Consider the following 23,988-nt stretch of genomic DNA (forward strand, 5'->3'; position numbering starts at 1 on the left):
TATATGTATATTAGATCTATTAGGATGGCTTGCTAGCAGTGGTCAAGCTAGTCCAACAATGGCTGTCTACAGCAGAAGATCCAAGACTCAGGTGTTGTTCAGCCCTTGAGGCCGGATGTCTCAGCTGGTCTTTGGTGTACACCAGAATCCTGAAGAAGTATGCTCTAATGCCAGCGAAGAGATGAACTTGCTAGCAAGGTGAGAGCAAGCAGGCAAAAGGAGTTTCCTTTTCCTGGGTCTTTTGTTTGTGTGTTTGTTTTTCGAGACAGGGTTTCTCTGTGTAACAGATCTGGTTGTCCTGGAACTCACATTGTAGACCAGGCTGGCCTCGACCTCTCAGAGATCCACCTGTCTCTGCCTCTTAGTGCTGGGATTAAAGGCATGCGCCACCACTGCCTTGCTCCTGTGCCCTTTATATAGGCTGTCAGCAGAAGGTGTGGCCCAGATTAAAGGTGGATCTTCCCACCTTAAAAGATCCAGATTAGAAGTGGGTCTTCCCATTTCAAAATATTTAATTAAGAAAAAAAATTCCTCACAGGTGCATCTAGTCATGTGGGTTTTAGTTAATTCCAGATAGAGTCAAACTGACAACCAAAACCAGCCATCATAGCCACCTTCATCAAAGAGGTCTTTCCTTCAAGATCTGGGAATCGACCAACAATAACAGCAATAGTCTATGTTGTTTTAGGAGTCTCTCCAACTCCCCTGCCCAACAATTTGAAGGGGGGTTTCTCAGGCCTGGCACTATTGATTTTGTTAGGCTGTGTATGGCTCAGGTATATACATATTCTTATATATTACATATAATATATATGTTTTTTGGGTTTTTTTTTCAAGACAGGATTTCTCTGTGTAGTTTTGGAATCTGTCCTGGAACTTCCTCTGTAGAACAGGCTAGCTTTGAACTTACAGAGATCCGCTTGCCTCTGCCTTCTGAGTGCTGGGATCAAAGGCGTGCACCACCACCACCTGGCATATATATGTATTTAATAAACTTCAAATAATGTTTTCCTATCATTTTAAGCGAAAATTTTGTGTTAGTTTCTCTAGAATTTACCTATATCTAAAGTTATCTGTACCTAGTTCAGATATATACTAACTTCATTCCAGAAATTTTATTCCTATATAGCTCCAATTCTTCCTTTTTTGTTTAAAGTATTTTTGTTATATGCATTATTACATCTATATAAATCCTGTCAAATACTGATAATGTATAATCCTATATTTTAAAATTCATTTATTTATTCACTGATTTATTTGATGTGTATGGGTGTTTTCCCTTCATGTATGCCTGTTCCATAAATGGTGCCCACAGACACCAGAAGAGAGCATTAGATTCCCTGAAATTGGAGTTACAAATGGTTGTGAACCACTATGTGGGTATTAGGAATCAAACCTGGGTCTTCGGGAAAAGTAGTCAGTACTCTTAATTGCTGAATGATCTCTCTAGCTTCCATGATCTTTTATTTCTTTAAAAAGATGAGAGAAAGGAAGCAAAGCATGTGGGTATAGCTGTTGTTTTACCCTAATTACTTTTGGTTCCCTTCATTTCTCATTGTGGGCATCCTATGGTGTCATCTTCTTATTCCAAATATTCCTTTGCCCCTCCCACTTTCTTCATGTGATATGCTCGACAACATAGTTATATACATACCTGTATGCAATAGCTTTTAAAACAAGAGAAAAAAGAACATATGCAATTATATTGTTTTCAAATTGGCAGAAACTGAAAATGTGGGTATTTCCTATTTTTTGTGTCAAGTTGAAAAACTGTTGTTACTTTTTTGTTTTGGAGTTTTGAAAAAAGGTCTGCCTTCAGATTTGCCGTGAAGCCAAGGGTGACCTTGAACTCCTGTCTCAATCTTTCAAGTGCAGCAATTATAGGCATCTGCCTTGCTTTCAACCCATAGAAATTCTGTATTTTTTTCTAAGGTAAATCTGCTAGTAATCAATTCTCTCAGTCTTCTTTTATCTTGAATATATTTATTCTGTCTTCATTTCTAAACAGTTTTGATAGATATAAAGATTTATAATTATAATTAAATTATAACTATAAATTATAGTTTATAATTGACAATGTTGTATCTGAGTATACTGAATGTTGTCTTTAGCCTCCACTGTTTCTGCTATGAAGTCTCAGCTTGTGTTCTGCTCTATGTGCTGAACTGTTTTCTTCTCGTGCTACGCAAGCCCTTGTCATCCTCATATTAACAGTAGGTCAAAGGTTGTTGGTCTCTGTGCTCATGCTATTTCTACTCCATTGAGCTTCTTGAACATATACAATTGTGTTTTTCATCAAATTTGGGGAATTCAGCCTTTTTTCTGTCTTTCAAGACAGGTTTTCTCTGAGTAACAGCTCTGGCTGTCCTGGAACTCACTATGTAGACCAGGCTGGCCTCAAACTCAGAGACCCACCTGTCTCCGCCTTCCAAGTGCTTAGATTATAGGTATGTGCCACCACTATTCAGCTTGAAATTCAGCCATTTTCTCTCTCTCTTCTGTTTCCTTTCTCCTCTTCTGGTATGATCATTATGTGTGCCCTGATGGTGTGACTTATCTTTTCAAAGTGTCTCTGTTCACACAATCTTAACTAATTTATTTTCAAATATGTTTTCTTTTCCTTGGCAGCACATATCTACTGTGGTTCTTCTCTAGCAAATGTGTCGTTTCACTTATCACACTTTTCAACACCAAAATACCTATTTGGTTCTTTTTACTAGTTATTTTCTATTGACATTGTGCATTTGATGAGTGTGTTAGCCAGTTTTATCATTGCTATAAGCAAACATCTGACAGAAACCATTTATTATTTTGCTCATGGTTTCATGGGTTTAGGTGATAAGGAAGGGATTGTAAAGCAACTCACATGATGACAGAGAGTCTGGGCAGAAGAGAAACACAATGATTTAATTCCTCTTAATCAGGCCTCAACTGCCACAGCTCTACCATCGCCCAGTAGAATCATCATATTCTGAATTAATCAGTGTATTAAAGAACATGAAGGTTAGAGCCTTCATGATCTAAACGTCTCTGGTCATGTCCTCAGATATCCTTAGAGGTAGGCTTTACTAATCTCCTAGGTGTTTTTCGAGTTTATCAGGTTGATGATATGATCAAGATTAGTTATCACAATGAGGTAGGTTATTATCCCTTTATTTAACTTTGCATGCCTGGTTTTATTCAGGTGAGTTTGGACCTGTCCTGGAACTAGCTCTTGTAGACCAGGCTGGTCTCGAACTCAGATCTGCCTGCCTCTGCCTTCTGAGTGCTGGAACTAAAGGCATGCGCCACCACTTTTTTGATTTTTTGATTTTTTTTTGTCTGTCTCTTTTAAAAGTGTGAATTATTTACTGCTTGCCACATACTTGCGTTTCTTTTTCAATTTCTATCTTCTTTTCTTTTTTTATTATTTTATTGAGGTCTACATTTTTCTCTGCTCCCCTCCCTGCCTCTCCTCTTCCCTTCAATCCTCTCCCATTGTTCCCATGCTCCCAATTTACTCAGATCTTGTCTTTTTCTACTTCCCATGTAGATTAGATCTATGTAAGTCTCTCTTAAGTGTCCTCATTGTTGTCTAAGTTCTCTGGGATTGTGATTTGTAGGCTGGTTTTCTTTGCTTTATGTTTAAAAACCACCTGTGAGTGAGTACATGTGATAATTGTCTTTCTGTGTCTGGGTTACCTCACTCAAAATAATGTTTTCTAGCTCCATCCATTTTCCTGCAAAATCAAGTGTCGTTATTTTTTTCTGCTGTGCAGTACTTCATTGTGTAAATGTACCACATTTTCCTCATCCATTCTTCATACTTGTGTTTCTTAGCATGGCTTTAGGAGACCTGTAGAGTGATCGGGGATGACCGGCATTAGTCAATTGCTCTCTTGTTGAGTGAAGTCTACCTTCCTTGCATAATGCAGCATTTGATGCCTGCTGAAAGATTTCTTTTGTTTTTACCCTAACTTGACTATTTATCACTCATGGTAAGCAAGTCACTGATTGGTTAAAGAATGTGCTTAAGCCTTCTCAGCCAGTTAGATTTTTACCTTTTATGATTTAATACATTTCAGGAGTAAGATTTCTGTTAGGGTTTAAGGAGGTTACACAGTTCAGCCCTACATTCAGCAAGGGACAGGTAGCCTGCAGGTCTCTTTCAAGTCACGTTTAAGAAGGCATGGCCTTGAGAGTCACACAGACTAAAAGGATACATTGATTTTAGTTTTACACTTAGCTTCTTGGGGCTGGAGAGATGGCTCAGAGGTTAAGAGCACTGACGGCTCTTCAGGAGGTCCTGAGTTCAATTCCCAGCAACCACATGGTAGCTCACACCCATCTGTAATGAGATCTGGCATGCAGAACACTATATAATAATAAATAAATCTTTTTTTTAAAAAAAACTTAGCTTTTTAGGAGTTATTCTCAGGCTGTTTGGTCAGAGGTGCTATCTCAGGCCTTTGTGCCACAGAAGCATGTGTCGTTCGTTCATTGATTGATCTGAGTGTATGACTTGTGTCTGAGTGAGTGTATGGGTCTTTGGTGAATGACTTGAAGTTTGCTCTCTGTCCTTTCTTGATCTAGCGCATACTCACAATTTTCCTGTTCACAAGTTAAGTCTGGTCCCAGGAAGACAAGAAAAGACTGATTCTTTCCACGGCTCTAGCTATAGAACTTCTGGATCTTCTGTCCCTTTACTGTGTCAGTTAGCTACCAGCCTCCTAACTGCTTATTAGGATCCGCACTGCTTTCCATATACTTGGAGGCACAAAGGTTTCTGTATCTTGTTCTAATAACATGAGTTTGCGCCACCACCCCTTTCTTCTTTCGAGTCACTACTGCTGTGATGGAACACCATGACCAAAGCAACATGGGGAGGAGAGGGCTTATTCAGTTTACACTTCTACAGCACTGCTCATCATCGAAGGAAATCAGCACAGTAACTTGAGCAGTGCAGGATCCTGGAAGAAGGAGCTGATGTGCAGGCCACGGAGGAGTGCTGCTTAAGGGATTGCTCATCGTGGTTTGCTCAGCCTGTTCTCTTAAAGCACCCAGGACAAGCAGCCCAAGGATGGTACCGCCCACAATAGGCTGGACCCTCCCCCCATCGATCACTAATTAAGAAAATGCCTTACAGCTGGATCTTATGGAGGCATTGTTCTCAGTTGAAGTTCCCTCCTTTCAGATAACTCCAGCTTGTGGCAAGTTGACATAAAACTAACCAGCACACTGCCATTATGGCTTGCCCTACCCCCAGCAAAGATCTTCTGTTTTCCTAGAACTAGGGCTGCTTTCCCAGTATGGTTCGCACTACTTCTGCTCTACAGGTGGCACCGAAGATAAGGATATAGCAGTGTTGGCAGCCTTGACATTTGCAGCTTACCCCTCCTACTGTGAAAACTCCTTCCAACATATGTGCTACTAGGAGACAATTAGAGCCGCATTTATCATCAATTGGCTTCTCTTGGATTAGAGCAGAGGTTCTCAACCTGTGGGTCTCAAACCCTTCACAGGGGTCCATATCAGATATCGTACAAATCACATATTTATATTACAGTTCATAACAGTGGCAAGATCACAGTTATGAAGTAGCAATGAAACTAGTTTTATGGCTGGGGAAACCACAACATGAGGAACTGTATTAAAGGGGTTGAGAAGCACCGGATTAGAGATTCTGCCCTGTTATGAGTGGGGTTGAGGTCAATAATCCTCTTGGCCACACTTACCTGGACACAGGGATGGGATTGATGACAAATGGCAGCCTTCCCTTTCCAGGGTAAAATAACAGCCCAAGAATAGGAGCTGGGAGAAGGAATCCCTGTCTTCTTGGCTATTCCTGCTTGAAATAGACCCACTTTAATAGAGGTGAGGGGAAGGGAGTGATCTTGACTCAAACTATAGACTATTGACGCCTTGAGCAGATTTTGACTGACTTTCTTGTTGAAGCTACCTGTCTACTTCCGTTAGAAAAGCTATCATCTATGTAGAATTCAGTTCTAATTCCTTCACCTTCACTAGAGTGTAGATTTACATATTTTATTTTTCCAAGTAAAACAAGAATCACTTAACTTGCTTGACAACTGACTATTTCACATTACTAAGTTAATAGCATTTAAGTGGATTTTCTGAACTCTTCATTGTATCACAAAACAATAACTCATCTTTCCTGCACATTATTTCCCTCTATTTTTATGTATTTGATTAACTATGTAATAGTCTTTTCTCCCACATCTAGCAACATTAAATGTATATAAATGTAATTTATAGTATATCAGTAACTAGATCCATTGTCTCTATTTCATGCTCAACTATTCCTGTTATATAGCATTTCAATAATACCTTCAGATATTTTAGTTGAACTGACACTTACCAGCATCAACTTTAAAATTAACATGTTTTAAGAACATAATGAAAATGCTAGTTTAAACAGTAAGCAACACTGGGCCCAATTATAGTCTTATAATTTTTTAAGAGAGTTTCTTGCACTGCTTTATGCTTCAATTAACACAACTTCCACTGGGCAAAGCCACAATCTGAAAGGCAGCAATAGCAGGAATACCATTTCTAGAGTACTGTTTGTAGATTTCACCAGTAGGATCAAGGTCATTTATGTCAGCTAGTCAGTCATCTGAACACATTAGTGAAGCCACAGGCCAAAGCTTTCACAATACTCCTCATGTCCGTAAGAGTTTGCTTAGCTTCTTCTATTGTCCTTCTTCTACCCTTCCTGGCAGAAGCTGCTCACCTCAAGAGCACATGTCTAGTTATCTCCAAGTATTATCACAGCGTGACTGTGGGAAGAAATGGCTTCTGGGGCCACCTATGGCGTTAATCACTTTTCTGATCAAGTAAAATCCTTTGTTTCCATGAGCCTCTCTAGAAGAAGCTCCTGTACCAGCCACTAAAATCTTCTTTTAATCGAATCTATTTTTAAAATTTTTAAAAATGTTTTAAATTTGTAGTGTCTGTGTGGTGCGTGTGTGGAAGTCAGAGGGAGCCAGCTTGTGGGTGTCAGTTCTTTCTTTCCACTATGTGGGTCTTCAGTTTCAACAGAGGTTATCAAGTTTGCTGGCAGATGCCTTTAGCTGCTGAGCCATCTTGCTGGCCCTGTAGATTTCATGGAATAAATGTTTTTCATATTTGTGGTATGTCATTAAGACATACAGAAGAAACATTGAATGATGTTTTGTTTTCTAGTTTTTACTAGGTAAGTTGAAATTTTTCATATTTACTTATTTTATGTGTATGCATGTTTTGCATGTTTGTCTGTGTACCACATACATGTTTACTCCCTGTGGCGGTCAAAAGAGGGTGTTGGATCCCCTGGAACTGGAGTTACAGATGGTTGTGGGCCATCATGTGAACTTTGGGCAATGGTTTAGATTTGGATAAACTTTTGCTAGAAAGTATATGGTATTAATGCATGCCTCTCCATGTTCAACAAGGCTAGATTCTACCTCAAAACTTTGACAGGTTTTCAGTAGCCCTTCTCAGTGATGACTATTACATATATAAAAGTATACCTTTTATTAAACAGGCTTTCCTAAAGGATTCTTCTTCTAGCACTACAAAGAACTTTATGAACATATATTTCAGTCACAATTTTTTCAGTATTACTATATTTCCATGGGAGGTATCTTTTAATTATAATTAGATGAAGTAATTGGAACGTACAGACTCCTGGTATTCAAGGAGGCTATAATTCAATGTTCATAAAGAGTTTACTTGATACTGGTATGTCACATTTAAGCAATGTCACATTTAAACTTAGTCTTCATTTAAAATTAATTTTTCAAAAATTTCAATCAGGTTCTATATTAATTGTTCTAAGAATATTTCTTATTGTTTTAATTGTGTGTGTGTGTGTGTGTGTGTGTGTGTGTGTGTGTGTACCTGCATGTGCATATGTGTGTGGTCAGAGAACAACTTGCAGGAGTTAATTCTCACCTTCTATCATGTAGGCTCCAGGGAACAAGATCCACTCGTAAGGCTTGATGACATGTACTTTTATGAGCCATCTCACTAGTCCAAAACTGCATTGAACTATTTTATCCTCTTAAAGAAACAGGAATTGATGGTCAGAAAAATGGGGCTTCAAACCCTTTAAATATTGTGTCTTGCTATATCATTACTGTTAGTTGCTGCTGTCTCAGCTGGTTTCCTCATTTATGAGTCAATATATGTCAGACCTGCTATTTGGTACGATTATAAGGATTAGAATCATCATCCCCAATAAAGACACATGGTAGGAAATAGAATACTACCTGTTCTTGAGAATATAATAAACTTTGGGGTACTGATTAATACAAGGCAAGTGCAAACTGGTACAACATCTTTGGATATCAGTATGGCAATTTCTCAGAAAATTAAGAAGCAACCTTCCTCAAGACCCAGTAATACCACTTTTGGGTATATACCCAAAGGATACTCAATTGTACCACAAGGACATGTGCTCAACTATGTTCATAGCAGCATTGTTTGTTATAGCCAGAAACTGAAAACAATCTAAATGCCCCTCGACTGAAGAATGGGTAAGGAAAATTTACAATATAGAGTACTACACAGCAGATAATGACATCTTAAAATTTGCAGGCAAATAGATGGAGCTAGAAAACACCATATTGAGTGAGGTAAGCCAGACCCAGAAAGACAAATATCATAAGTACTCACACATAAGTGGCTGTTATATATTAAGCAAAGAAAACCAGCCTACAATTCACAATCCCAGAGAACCTAGACAACAAAGAGGACCCTAAAAGAGACATGCATGGATCTAATCTACAGGGGAAGTAGAAAAAATAAGATCTCCTGAGTAAATTGGGAGCATGGGGACCTTGGGAGAGGGCTGAAGGGAAGGCAATTGAGAAAATATGTAGCTCAATAGAAACAATTTTTATAAAAAGCTGGCAAGGAGCAAGATAAGCTAAGACTGGGCATTCATAAGAAAAAAGGAGAAGGCTGGCTGAACATCAGCCTTGTGTTGCTGTTTCTAGACAATGGGTACAACGTGCTTCAAGCTCTGGCGATTTTGAACTCCCTACCATGGATGGACTGAATGTTTGAACTGTAAATTAAAATGAACTCTTTATACTTTAAGATGCTTTCTTTTATCAGAGTATTTTCACACAGCGAATTGGAAAAGAAATGACATTTTCCTTACTATTTGGTGCTCCGTGATCTGCCGTGCCCTAGAAAATCAGCTGACTAATTGTCAGAAATGTGTTTAAAAATAAACAGTTCAACAGGAGGCAGAGGGTTCTCTTCACAAGTTCATAGGCCTTATTAAAATATCTGTTTTCGATGCTGTAGCTTCTTGACACATAAACAACACAACCAATGAATGGGAAAGTAAGCTATTACTATAGCTTAGAACAAAGATAAAATGGGCTGGGCTGGGCTGGGCTGGGCTGGGCTGGGCTGGCTCCTAGGATAAAGGCATTTGACACCAAACTTCATAGTTCCATTCGCAGGACACACAGATGAAAGGAGAGAACTAACTTCTACAAGCTGTCCTGACCTCTACATGGGAGTTGTGGCAAATGAATACCCCAGATACGTGTATACACATACATAATAAAACAGATATATGTAACTAAAGGAAACAAAATGTCCACTTCCAGAGTTAATATGGGACAATTTTTAATGATTAATTTATTTTTACTTTATATGTATTGCATTGGTGGTTTTGCCTTTATGTATGTCTGCGCGAGGGTATTGGATCTCCTGGATATGGAGTTACAGACAGTTGTGAGCTGCCATGTGTGTTCTGGGAATTGAACCTGGGTCCTCTGGAAGAGCAGTCAGTGCTCTTAACTGCTGAGTTATCTCTCTAGCCTTTTATATGGGATAATTTTACCTCTGGCCCAGGAACATGTTAGTGATGAGAAAGATTAAATCTGTACATATTATTCTTTTTAGAAAAAAATCTCGTAGGTCACCAATATGATTTTCAAGGTAGTTAGACAACCAATATATTATATTGAGCATCTATTATATGAGTAACCTTGTTTGCATTATTTAAATGCTCAAATGGCTCTGAGAAGAATTATTATGCCCACTTACAGTGAAAAAAAAAAAACCCAAATGTTCAGAAAGGCTAAAGTGAGTTATCCAAGACAAAGGCTGAGAGTGGTGGCCCATAATTGTAATTCCAGTTATGGGATTAGCCTCAACCCAGGTTGAAGGCTAACCTGGACTACACAGTAAAACTCTGTATCCAAAACCAAAATAGGCCAGAAGGATTTCTCAGCCAGTAAAGGTGCTTACTGTGCAACCTGGGCAGCCTTAGTTCAATACTGGAACATATGTAAATGTGGAAGAAGAAAATGAACTCTATGAAGTTGTTCTCTGACTTCTACGTGCACACTGTGGCAAGTGCATCTCCTAACATATGCATGTACATGCACAATGAAAAATAAAAAAAATTCAAACTAAGATCTTCCCAGTTTCAAAGTTCAGTGTTCTATAAGTTATAGAAACTAGACTATTACCTACCTGTTATAAAAAATACTTTCAATGCATCAGCAAATAATTAGAAAGCAGAATAGGAAATAAAATACCATCCCTAGTTAAAAATAACATATCAAGTACTTAGGAATTAAACTGTAGATATTTCTAGAAAAATTAATCCTATGGAGACATGAAGAGACCTGGATAAATAGGAGAGGTAAACTATGATCTTTGGATACTAAGACTTAACATTATAAAGATATCAATGTCCTTAAATTAATCAATCCAATGTCAAATTAAGCTGCAATAACATTTTATACAAATTAAATTAATTGCATAATATATATTTTAAAATTTTTATGAATTGTAAAACTGAAACTAGAAATGCAGAATAACTTATCCTACCTAATATTAAAGAAAATTATAAAAATTATAAACCCTTAATAACTAACCCAATATACTGTTGATGAAAGATGAACTAGCCAATGGAACAAAGCAGAATCAATGAATAGACTGGTGTGTGTGTGTGTGTGTGTCTATCTATGTGTGTTTGCACTCCATGTGCACATGTGTCTAGACAAAGGAGGTTGAGTTAGGCCAGCAAATAAGTGCAGAAAGAAATTATCATTCAATACATAGAAATGAGGATCTAGCTTAGTATGTAGAGAAAAGAAAGTTAAGATCCCTTTTTCTGCAAACCTAAGATAAATATCCACTACATTGAAAACTTTACCTGGAAAGTGTTACATAAAAATATCTTTATGATGCAAGGATGGGAAGAATTTATTAAATAAGATATCAAACTCTATGTGAAGTTACTGCATTTGACAAACCAAAATATGTGCTTCTCAGTAAGGAGAAAAACATATTGATATCTGTACTTAGTAATCTATCAAAAAGGATAAATAAAAACTAGAGAAGAACAGGTGACTAGTTTATGGATAAAATATCTATAGTAAGATATTAATAGTAGACTACAGGTAGTGGTCATAGTGATGCACATTATTCTGATTTTTCTGTATATAGAAAATTCTAATAATAAAAAGTTTAGAAAAACGAACTAATTCTATTTGATAAAGGATACTGTATATAAAATTTGAACAAATTGTGACTGGAAAAGATATTTGAAATAAAAACACATGCAAAAGAATACAAATATATAAAAGATTTCTGCTATGTATCGCACAAGGAACTTGTGCAATCAGCAAAAAATGAAAAGTAATCTAACAGAGTTTGCAAAATAAATAGATGTGACCATTCCAGAGAAGAAAGCTCAAGTGGGTGCTAGAGAGATGTCTCAGAAATTAAGAGCACATGCTGTTCTTGCAGAGGACCTGGGTTCAGTTCTCAGCATCCATATCAGGTGACTTACAACCACCTATAACTCTAATTCCAGGGAATCTGATACCCTCTGACTTCCATGAGCATCTTCACACACATGGAGCAATGCATACATTCAGGCAAACACACATACACATAAAATAGAAATAAATTCTAGAATCTTATATTTAAGTTTTGGTTGTTTGTTTTTAGACAGGGTCTCTCTATGTAGTCCTAGCTGTCCTGAAGCTCACTATATAGACCAGGCTGGCCTCAAACAGATCCACCTGCCTCTGCCTTCAAAGTGCTGGGACTAAAGGTGTGCACCACCACACCTGACATAGCAAAAAGTTTTTATAAGGGGTGGAGTGATGGCTCAGCAGTTAAGAGCACTGGTTGCTCTTCTAGTGGACTGAATTTCAATCCCTAGCACCAGTATGGCAGCTCGCAACCATCTGCCACTCCAATTCTAGGGGATCCAATGCCTTCTTTGGCCTTCAAAGGCACCAGACATGCATGTGGTACACAGACACAAGCATGCAGTCAAAACACCAATAGATAAAGAATTAAGTAATTAAAAAATTGACAATTAGAAAACCAGAAACCTCAAATTGCTAATAGGCACAAAACCAGAATAAACAGGCATGCTGTGTAGTTTAAGGGTTAGAACGACTGCTTTGCATTTAATCTTTGGCATCAAAGGAAAAACAAAAGCAAAGATCATCTTCATCAGTGGTTAAAGAAAAACAAATGACAAGATACTGCATGAAATCTTCTGAATTTTGATTATATGATAATTATTACTGGAAATATGAAGAAATAGAAAAACTTAAGTGTTATTCTAGGTAGTGAATTTGTATAGCTACAATCTACAGCAATTTGGCAATGTTTAGTGAAAACTTTACAGGCACACTTTATAGTAGTGGTTCTTGACCTGTGGGTTGGGATCCTTTGGACAAATCTCTATCTCCAAAAATATTTACATCACAATTCATAATAGTAGCAAAATTACAGTTGTGAAGTAGCAACAAAAATAATTTTATGGTTGGGATCACCACAACATGAGAAATGGTATGATAGGGTCACAGCATTAGGAAAGCTGAGAACTACTGCTTTATAGGATCCTCCAGATATACTGATAAAGGAACACTATAATAAACCTCTCGTGAAAGTATTTCCTGGGAGTTATACAGATAGCTCAATGGTTTCATTCCCCATTATCCACACGGCGGCTCACAATCATCTATAATTTCATTCTCAAGACTCTGACAATTTCTTCTGACCTCTGTGGGAACTGCATGCATGTGGTGCACAGACATGCATGCAAGCAAATGCACATATGCACAAAATCAATAAATACAGTTTTTAAAAAGTAGGTTTTGAACTCATGGAATGAACTCCCAAAGAACTTTGAAGAATCATTCATCAGTTAATCAGCAAAATACTGTGAAAATAGTATTAATATTTATGAATATATAAATGTGGGCAGATTAAAAGAAATAACACTGAATGGATATAGGCATGACGGTCTATGCTTATAGTCCAATAGGGAGGCTGAGTAGAAAGGATGGCTTGAACATAGGAGTTCAGACATGCTTAGTAACACAAGAGTCTATTCAGAGTCTATTAGTGACACAAGCTAGAGTCATCAGAGAGGAAGGAGCCTCAGTTGAGGAAATGCTTCCTTGAGATCCAATTGTAAGGCATTTTCTCAATTAGTGACCAGTAGGGGCGGTCCCAGTCCATGGTGTGTGGTGCCATCCCTGGCCTTGTAGTCCTGGGTTCTATAAGAAAGCAGGCTGAGCAAGTCAAGGGAAGCAAGCCAGTAAGCAGTGCCCCTGCATGGCCTCTGCATCTGCTCCTGCCTCCAGGATCTCGTCTGTTTGAGTTCCTGTCCTGACTTCCTTCAACATGGAAGTGTAACCAGATAAACCCTTTCTTCCCCAAGTTGCTTTAGTCTTGGTTTTCATTACAACAACAGTAACCCTAACTAAGACACTATTAGAATAAACTAATATAAAAATTAAGATTCAAAGAAAAAAAGAAAGAAATGCAAGAAACAGAATGATGTGTAAAGTATTCTAAAATCATAAAGAGAAATACCACATTTTCTCTAATATACTATATTGCCTGGTAATTTTTATATATGTGTATTTAGGCGGAAGTGAGTGTGTACATGGTCAAGATACTAGATATGAGTCCTAGAAGGGAGAAAAGGGCTCTAAGTGGAAGAGGATAGTATAATACATGTGAAATGAAGATGGCAAAGGGGATATGGGGGAGGGTTAACGAGGGAGGAAGAAAAGAGATGCAAGAGAGGAGGGGTGGGGCAGAAGATCAACCACAGCAAAGGATGCATGAAAAAGAAGGAATCTTGGTGACAGTTTAGCTAATCAAAAAATTAAACAACGAATGAGGACTCTTGGCAACAAAAACTAAAGTAAAGTCAAACAAATCAGGGCTGGAGATATGGTTAGGTGATTTAGGAGCACTTGCTGCTTTCCAGAGGACCTGGGGTTTGACTCTCAGCACCCACATATCCGTCACAATATCTGTCACTCCTGTTCTGGGGGATGCAATGCCAATCCTAGCCTCTGGGGGCACTGCGTGCACATGGTGTGCAAGCAAAGCTGCAGGCAAACACTCGTCCACGTAAAATAAAAAGAAATGAATCTGCAAAAAATGAAATAATATGAAGTCATGCATGTACTAATGGTGACATGGGATCATAAACTGAGACTATCCATATCCATATAATATCCATTCCTAAGGTTTCTGAAGGCTAAGTCAAGCATAAAACAAAGATCTCTTCACCTCAAAATGCTATAAAACATCACATAAAGAAGATGTCTTACCGGAGTACACAGCACATGAGCAGCAGGTGCGTGGGAACATTAGCTGGATTGAGCATACTGGGCGTGTCTGACTTCATACAGGCCAGGAAAGCCCGCATCCTCCTGTTCTTGTCCTCAACTGCTTTGCCTAACCAGAGCTTCTTGAGGTTTGGGCAAGTCCATTCCCGAAATGTGAGTGCAGACACCAGCTCAGGGGTTTGAGGTGATTTCCCTTTATAGGCAGACCATTCCTTAAGAATCACAGAAGGAACTGAAAAATGGAAAGTAAGGAAAAACGGGCTCTAGAGAATCTGGACATTACTGTAGCTGGCTACAGCTGGCAGGATCTATTGTACTTCAATAGCTTTAAATTTTTGTCACTGTAATTGTTATTGTTAGCACTATAAATATTAGGAGCCATATGCATTTGTTAGACAGTTGATATATATGCATATATACATATACATATATATATATACTATCTAACACATATCTAATTATCACATTAATTCTCATGAAAATCCAGGAAGCAAACAGTCATGACAACATTTTTTTGTAGATCATAGTGCTTACTTTGCAAAAGAAAAATCAAGATCCATGCCACATAGTTTTTGAAATCCTTTGAAACTCGTTTTTAAGCAGATGTATCAGAATAGACAAAGAAAGCTATCTAAGGGAGAATGGTGTCAATACATGGTTTCATAATAGATTGTTGGATATTTCCAAAGATTTTAAATTCTCAAACAAAACCAAAACCAAATCTCTCAAATTTTAGAAACTTTGGGGGATTAGAGGATACTGGGGGCCAGCCTGGGCAACAGAAATTGTCTCCAAAACCCAAATCCCCAAGTCCTTCATCTCCAACATCAATTAGATTTACAAGGGTGAAAGAAAGCAGAGCATAAAATCATGGCTTCTAGTAATCTCAGATTCCCGCTCTATGATCACAGTTATTTGAGATGTGCAACATCCACTTCATAGCCTAAATGAGGCATTTCCTTTCAGTTTCAACATTATTGAGAGTTTTTTTTATCATGAATGCATGTCACATGCTTTCTCTGTATCCACTGATATAATCATATATCAATATATATTGATATATGATTTATTTAGCCATTGAATGTATATATGTATATAGTTGAATTCTACTAATATTTTTGTTTCTTTGTTTTTCTAAGACAGCATGCTATGTAGGCTCAGGCTGGCCTTGAACTCTCTATACACATGATATAGGCTAATATTAAGAATTCTTCATATCTATATTGTCTTAATCTGTTTGGATTGCTATTAAAAAAAAGCATCATAGGCAGAGGTAGTCGTGTACACCTTTAATCCCAGCACATAGAAGCAGAGACAGGTGGATCTCTGTGAGTTCAAGTCCATTCTGGTCTACATAGTGAGTTCCAGGCCAGCCAGAGCTACACAGTGAAACCCTGTCTCAAAAAGTCATAGACTAGCTTAGATGGCTTATAAAGAGCTGGTATCTATTTCACAAAACTCTAGAAACAGGAAAATCTTAGACCCAAGTATGGAAAGATGCATCTGGTAACGGCTTACTTTCTAGTTTACAGATAGTTATCTTCCTATATTTCCACATGACAGAAAGAAAGGCAGCTCTCCAGGGTTCCTTTAAAAAAGACACAAGGCCTATTCATGACTGTTGTCTTATAACTAACATATTGATGGGTTAGGATTTCAACACATAAATGTAGTAGGCTGTGAAAACAGAAACATTCAGTCTACAGCACATACTGTTCTAGGATGTACTCATAATAATGTCATTATTATATATTAGAGAGTAAATCTATCATTATAGTATTGCTGCTGTCTGTTTTGTTTGTCTCTGCTCTGCTTTATGGTTATTCCATTCCTATGAATTACCTGGATTTATTTATACAATCCTATTTTGATTTATCTATAATAGTTGTTTTGAGTGTTATTTCTCTGTATCTTCTTTCTTTCTTTATTTAGAGATGAGGTCTTACTATGTAGACCAAGCTGTCCTCGAACTCAGAGATCCACCTGTCTGCCTCACAAGTGCTAGAATTAAAGGTGTGTGCCATCATTCCTGGCTATCTCTGTCTGTCTTCTTTTTGGACAGGTGCTAGAAGTTGAACCTACAACATCAGGCATACTAGGCACATGGTCAACCATGGAGCAACATCCCCAGCTGCATTATCTATGTAATTTAATATTGATCATATTCATTAAAAACATATACAAAGAGAAAACAGGGATGTAGCTTTGTGGTAGAGTGCTTGCCTGGTATCCAATGAGGCCCTGGGTTGACTCATTAGCACTAAAACTAAATAAGGAAATAAATAAATCATACTAGTAGATACGATATTTTACCAGTACAAATGAAGAAAAGCTGCTTTATCCTCCACCAGCTATAATTGTCTAAAATATATTCTCTTCAAAATATTTTTACTCATTTTAGTGTGTCTTTGGGGGGGGGTATATTCATGCTATAGCCTATAGCCTGCACACGGAAGTGTTTCTCTTCTTCCCCCATGTGAGTTCTGTGAATCAAACTCAGGTTGTCATTGGCAGCAGGACTTTAGCTGCTGAGCCACATCTGTGTCCCTAAATAGCTTCTGTGCACACACTATGGTTGCTGTATAGCTCTATAGTTGTTGTTCCAGTGCAACACAACTTAGAAACTCCCAGGATGTCTGTTATACATATCAATTATTTTGACTCTTTTTCTTCTTTTCTGATGTTCCAAGGCTCATTCTTTTACCATTCTGCTTGTGAGAAAAATTAACCTAGTTCTTCACTACTAAAGGATCTTATTTGATAAATAACTGTGTTGCTGTGGTGGTTTGAATGAGAATGAGGGCTCATATATTTGAATGCTTGGTCCCTAGTTAGTGGAACTTGGGAAGATGGTAGCTTGGGTAGGATTAGGAGGTGTGGCCTTGTTGGAGAAGGTGTGGCCCTGGGGCTGGGCTTTGAGGTTTCAAAATACTCTTGCCACTCCGGTGGGATCTCACTCTGCCTCATGTCTGTGGATAAAGATGCAAACTCTCCTTTGCTCCTGCCACCATGCCTTTGCTCAACCATCACCATCATAAACTAACTCCTTGAAACCAGAAACCCAATTAAATCATTTGTTTAGAAGTTACCTTGGTCATGGTGTTTTATCACAGCCACAGAAAAGTAATTAAGATAGTTGCTTATTCTCTTCCTCAGTACTAGAAATGCTTTAATATTTCCTTCTGAATGCTAAGGCTTCTCACCAAAGATCACCTGTTATTTATAATTATTCTTTCCTTGGAAACTATCACATAAAGGAATTGACTTTATTATGGGATTCTTTTTATACAAATGTCATTCTAATTTTCTCTGAGAGTCTGATTATACAAATATTAGATCTTTTGTTGTAGTCCTACAGGTCTTGATTTTTTTCAAACCATTTTCTGTTATTCTAACTGCATAACTTGTATTTTTCTATCTTTTGGTTATCTGACTCTCCTTACTGTTGTGCCTACTCCACCACTGAACTATTCTTGAGCAGTTTTGTTTTGTTGTTTATTTGTTCATGGAAAAATGTTCTCACGTAGCTCAGGATAGCTTCATATTTACTATATAGCCCAGAGGATGATCCTGAATTCCTTCTTCTTCTGCCTTCACCACTATAGTCCTAGGATGAAAGGTGTAAACCATCACAACTGGCAAGGCTTATACTCTATTGTATTTTTTTTAGTTCTTAATTTACATTTGATCATTTATTTATTTACTTACTTACTTTCTCTGGTTTTTCGAGACAGGGTTTCTCTGTAGCTTTGAAGCCTGTTCTGGAACTAGCTCATGCAGACCAGGCTGGCCTCAAATTCACAGAGATCTGCTTGTCTCTGCCTCCCGAGTGCTGGGATTAAAGGAGTGCTCTACCACAGCCTGGCTACATTTGATCCTTTAAATATTCTTTGTGTGTGTGTGTGTGTGTGTGTGTGTGTGTGTGTGTGTGTGTAATATGTGCATGCCATGGGATGTTTGTGAAAGTCAGAGGACAACTTTCAGGAGTTGTTCTTTCTTTTCACTGAGGGCTCCAGGAATTTGCACAAGTACATTTATCCACTGAACCATCTAGCTGTCTTTCTATGCTCAATTTGTTTTGAGTATGTCTGCAATTATTTATTAAAAACATTTTTTATGAGTTGCTTTGAATTTCTTCCCTAATTATCATCATTTTCTTTATAATCTGTCTGAGATCTAAATTTGAAACTTTCCTAAATTCTTGGTACGATAAGGAATTTTCAGCTTAAGTCCAAATATGTGAGTTTTAAGTTAAAAAGTTCTGAATTTTATTCAAATCTTGTGTTTTATCATACATTTTCTGACTACTGTAGGTGGACAGTCATTGCTGACAGGTGAGTTTTTGAGTATGTTTTGAGTCCTCATTTGGCCTTGCTCGCCACCTCCTCACTGCTATTGGGTAAAGCAGCATACTTCACGGCAGCCTGGTGATGGAAGATATTTGTAAGGTCTTTGCTGGTAAAGCTGAGGATGAAGCACAGTTTCTTTGGTGGTGCTTGGCTTGAATAAAGCAGTTTTTACCTAAGCATTTCTGTGTTACTAGGTTGGCCCTTTGCAGACTTCCAGGCAGAGGGTATCAGTTTGCAGGGGTTGAGCCTTCTAGATTCCCTGTCAAATTGTTCTACATCCAGTCTGTGACGTATGAGACTAAAAGGAAACCCAGAGAACTTACTAATCTAGCATACCTTGGGTCCCAAAGCCAGCAACAATCTCTACTTTCTGGAGTATGTTGTGGTTTTGTTTTTTTTTTCCTACATACAATGTCCTAGAATTCTAGTTGTACTTTAAGCAAGAAGAATAAGGAAAGTAGATCTAACTTAATTTACCTTCATGGAAGTAGAAACCTAAGTTATTCTTTTGGATCTACTAATTTGACTAAGTCATTCTTATTTAAAACAACCACATAGAAATTTCAACTATCTACAGATCATATTCTAAAACAAAATCCTTGCTGAGGAAGAGAGACTGTAAGATAAAGTCCTACATTCTGAAAGTCCACCATTGTTCTTAAAAGGAATATACACTCTGAATGTTCCATGATTTCAGAATGGGGGCTCACATCATGCATTTCTTATTTCAATGCATGATCTGGAAAATGATGCATCTTCTTAAAGGCTGCTTTACAGTCCAAAGTATGGTGTACTCACCTAGGCTCCCCCACCTCACCCTGTGCCCAGCATAGAGAGATCTGTTGCAGCTAGAATCATACTTACCTTCCAGAGGTAACCGCCGCCGTATGGCCAGACGTTCCATTTTCCGCTGTGTCTCTGCTAGGCTAAAGAGAACTCCATATACATACTGGCGAGCCGACCGGAACAGGAGAGCAGCTGGAGGCAGCTCCATGTTACATTCATCCTCAATACAGACAGGGATTTTAATCTCACCCTAATAAGAAAATGGTCCAGGAAAAAGAGGAAAATGAATTCTTCAAGGTTTATAACAGAGTTGAAAATAACAAATAATGAACTGCGGTCTCTGGAGTCAAGAAAGTAAATTTACTATTTGTATTCAGAGAGCTTTTCCGATTAGAAGGAAGCTGTAAGAATCCCAGCTGAGTACAGCCACCTTATAAGCTATATTCCATTTGTAAAGTCTCATAACTGATGGACTATATTGACTATCAGAGAGAATCTATCCTAGACAATTTGTTTGCTTGGTTTGATTTTTTTGAGACAGAGTCTCACTATGTAACTATTGATGGACTGGGACTTGCTATGTAGACCAACTTGACCTGGAACTCAGAGCTTCACCTGCCTTTACCTCCAGATTGCTGGTATTAAGAGCTTGTGCCACCATGCCTGGTTTAGACATTTTGTGGGTAATTTGTGTGTTAAGACCAGCGAAGAACAGCAGGTATGCAGAAATAGAGGCAGGGATAACGGACAAAAGAGCAAGACCTCTTCTTAGACGGTGCCTTCAGAACCACAGTCTATTAACTTAGTACATTACTTACTTCAAAATCTTTTCCATTATTATTATTATTATTTTGGCTTTTCAAGACTGGGTTTCTCTGTAGCTTTGGAGCCTGTCCTGGAACTAGCTCTTGTAGACCAGGCTGGCCTCGAACTCATAGGTGCTGGGATTAAAGGCGTGCACCACCACCACAAGGCATTATTTTTTAAATGATTTTTTCATTTATTTTACATACTGACCACAGTTTCCCTTCCCTCCTTCTTCCCCTTCTCTCCTTCCACCTCTCTTCTGCCCACCTCCATCCACAAATCTTACAATTTAAACTTCTCTCTTGGAGTCTTTTGTTTTACTGCTTAGTCACAATTCCTACTAATCTCACCTTTTCTGAGGCCTTTAACGCAAGGAAGGGCATAGACATACACAGTTTCCTTGTACCTCTTCAGATACAATGATCAGTGGGGCTGGGGAAATAACAATGCTAGAGTGCCTGTCTCACAGGTGTAAGACCCTAGGTTCAATCCTTAGGATTGTTCTCCCTCCATAAAAATACCAATTCTCTGACCTTTCTCTGCTGCCTTTGTAACTTAGTAACTATGAGATCCTGTGGAGCTGTATCAGGGAGGTGGATAGGGATGTGCTCTCTCACCTTAGTAAGGACATGGTAAATGTACGGATACATAAGACCCCTTCGGTGTCTGTGTTCAGCAACCCTCAAGACTTCTGGAGCTACTGGAGGTAAAGGTGGAATGGTGATATCCATGTGGTTCCTTGTAGACATAGATAACAGAGATGGGATGTGAGGTTCACCATCACTTATGCTAGTTTCTGAAACTCCAGCATCAACAGGCTGTACCCAAGACCCTCTGTCACCACTGGAATCTTCCCATCCAGGCTGTTGCTGAAGTGCTTCTGGGGTGTGACTAAAAAATTCACAAACAGCAGAAGACAGAAAAGGAGGTTGATAAAAATATTTCCACTCAAGACATCTAGCCTGATCCCAAGGACTCTGAGAAACCCTCAAGATACTGGATTAGGATTGGACATTGACATCTTCCTCTCAGCAGTCATCACTGTCCCCCGGCCTCCTTCACCTGACATAGACCAAAGACTCAAAAGTCATGGAAGTCATTCTGGATCCTGTCTAGAGTCTACCCATAGTCTAAGAAAATAATTAAAATTATGATCTCAAAGTAGCTCTGAATTTCTTTAGAGGAATACTCTAAAATCAATCAAACCAGTATATGAGACCTATCTTCATTATTAAGGAATTGTTACAATATTTCAACTATATAAATCCTTTGTCTTTCAATCTATGTTCCTCACAAACTGAAAAACGACAGGCATGCTACGTAGTGCATTCATGTTAGGATTTCGTAAGCAACTGCCTTTTCTATATGGCCCAGATATCTAAAAATTACCACCTGCAGAAGGTCAAGGGGCAGACTAACAAAAGGAAGCCAAGAACACCCACTTCTCCGCATTTTTTTCTGAAATCTTTTCTTCTAGTTGTTTACACAGATACTTACTCAGAACCAGCTCCATTTGCCTCATCAGCATCAGAGGAAGAGGAATGGGAAGAATCTGGTCCCAAAGGAGGTGAAGTTTTGGAAGTCAGGCAGTTAGGAAACTGAGGTGCTGAAGAGTCATAAGAAACAGCCCAGTTGTTAAAGGAACTGTCCTGTAGCATGGGATCCTCAGAAAAAGCGTGGGGTTCCCCCACACCATGAGAAAAGAGAAGAGACGAGTTGGGTCCCACTGGAAATGGTGGAGGATATTTCATTTTCTGGGGCACCTGGCGAGAAAACTAAAGGATAAAACAGATGGAAAAGATATTTAACATTTTACCAGGCTGCAGGATGGTTTCCTCAGAAGCTGCAGCAGAGTAGACGATAGCAATAGTAGAAACTGTTGGAGTACGAATACCTACTGAAAATATTAAGAAATAATTTTGATAGTGGTATCTGAATAGAATTTACCAGAGTCAGGAAAATGAACCAAACTAGATCTCTTAGAAATATTTTGTGACATCTGACCTATGTATCTAATGTCTTAGTGATTACTAATTTGGAAGTTTTCTTTCTGTATTTTGTCTAGTCTTAAGGTACAACATGATATAGGTATATGGCATGCATGGTCTAATTAACATTGAATCAGCCTAACAGCTCAATTTAGATTGTAAAAATCAGGAATGAGCTTAAGACTAAGGTAAGCAAGTGATCTTAATCCCCTTAATGAACATGTAATAAACAAGACTTACCATTGGCTTTCCAGTAGAAATAGGGCCCATTTGATTCCGTGGAAGAGGAGGATTTCCAAGCCGATTATTTCGAAAGCCTGAAGCCAAAAAAAGTTCTATGCTTCAGCCAATCCTAATCATTTTGCCATATTTAGTACATCCTGTTAAACCATCACTGCATAAAAAACCTGTTATAAAGTTATACTTTATGATCTGAGGATGTGGAATAACGGTAGGGCATTTGCCTTGCATGCACGGAGCCACAGGTTAGATCCCTAGCACCACAAAAAGTTATAATTAATTGACCAGTTACTATGGGCTATTTCACGAATCTGTCTTTTTGTTCTTGTAGGATTTCCTTACACAGTCTTGACATCCTCAGGATATCAAAGCTGGGCCCATGAGCCTGAGATTATGCACAGGTGTGTCCACAAGCTATTTTTTGGATGGCATGTTCAATATTAATTCCTTTGAACTGAGTTCGCAGTTTGCTTTGATAAACATGCCAAATTTACAGCGGCAGCAATTAATCCTAGCCTTTCCATCAAGAAAGTAGACGGCATGAAGGTTCTGTGATGAGAGGGCATCTGTCGGCTGTGATACTGGCGGAATGGATAAGGGGCACACCCAGGCCAGGAATCCTATATAAAGTATTTAATAAAGTAACAACCCTATGTAATAGGTATTGGGAGCCATATTTCATACAAAAGTGAAATGACGAGATCACTCAGCTACTAAGCAACAGAAGTCAAATTCAAAATTGAGCTTGCTGACAAAGACAGGGCTATTTTTACATATACCAGGTCACAATAAGGGTTAGTAGTAGAAGAAGCCCAAGCTAAGGAAATGGCATTATCCCCCCTCCTATAAATGTGAAAAGGCAGGACACAGGCAGAAACAAGGGATTCCACTCTGTCCCTAAGGGATAAACTCAATTGAACAGCAGCTGGAAGCCTTACCTAGAAAGGAAGGACCCACTGGCAGTGAAGAGAGTTTGGTTGTGACTGAATAGTACTCAACTGCTTTCTTGAATCGTTCTATTTTGTCTTCTGTCCTAGACTGGATGTTGGAACATCAGATTTTCAGAAAAAGAAACAACATGACAGTGTCTTTTTCATACAATGTATACATTGGAAGTCAAAATGACAACAGAAATAAAATATTTAGAAACCCAAAAGAGCATAAGATTAGGTAGGGAAAAAGCAATAA

General features: G+C 38.3%; 1 protein-coding gene across 2 annotated transcripts in view; it reads right to left on the reverse strand.

The window, feature by feature from the left end:
* Positions 1-23,988, reverse strand: part of Fam120c (family with sequence similarity 120 member C) — a 131,067-nt gene that overhangs the window by 32,210 nt on the left and 74,869 nt on the right. For both annotated transcript variants that reach the window (XM_048441606.3, XM_048441609.3), the window contains exons 5-10: positions 23,739-23,838; positions 22,801-22,877; positions 22,070-22,347; positions 21,190-21,463; positions 19,844-20,015; positions 14,613-14,862 (exon numbers count right to left, since the gene is read on the reverse strand). In XM_048441606.3, the coding sequence (XP_048297563.1) occupies positions 14,613-14,862; positions 19,844-20,015; positions 21,190-21,463; positions 22,070-22,347; positions 22,801-22,877; positions 23,739-23,838 (1,151 nt within the window). The remainder of the gene's footprint in view (positions 1-14,612; positions 14,863-19,843; positions 20,016-21,189; positions 21,464-22,069; positions 22,348-22,800; positions 22,878-23,738; positions 23,839-23,988) is intronic.

This window comes from Myodes glareolus, chromosome X (assembly GCF_982192425.1).
Source record: "Myodes glareolus chromosome X, mMyoGla1.1, whole genome shotgun sequence".
NCBI lineage: Eukaryota > Metazoa > Chordata > Mammalia > Rodentia > Cricetidae > Myodes > Myodes glareolus.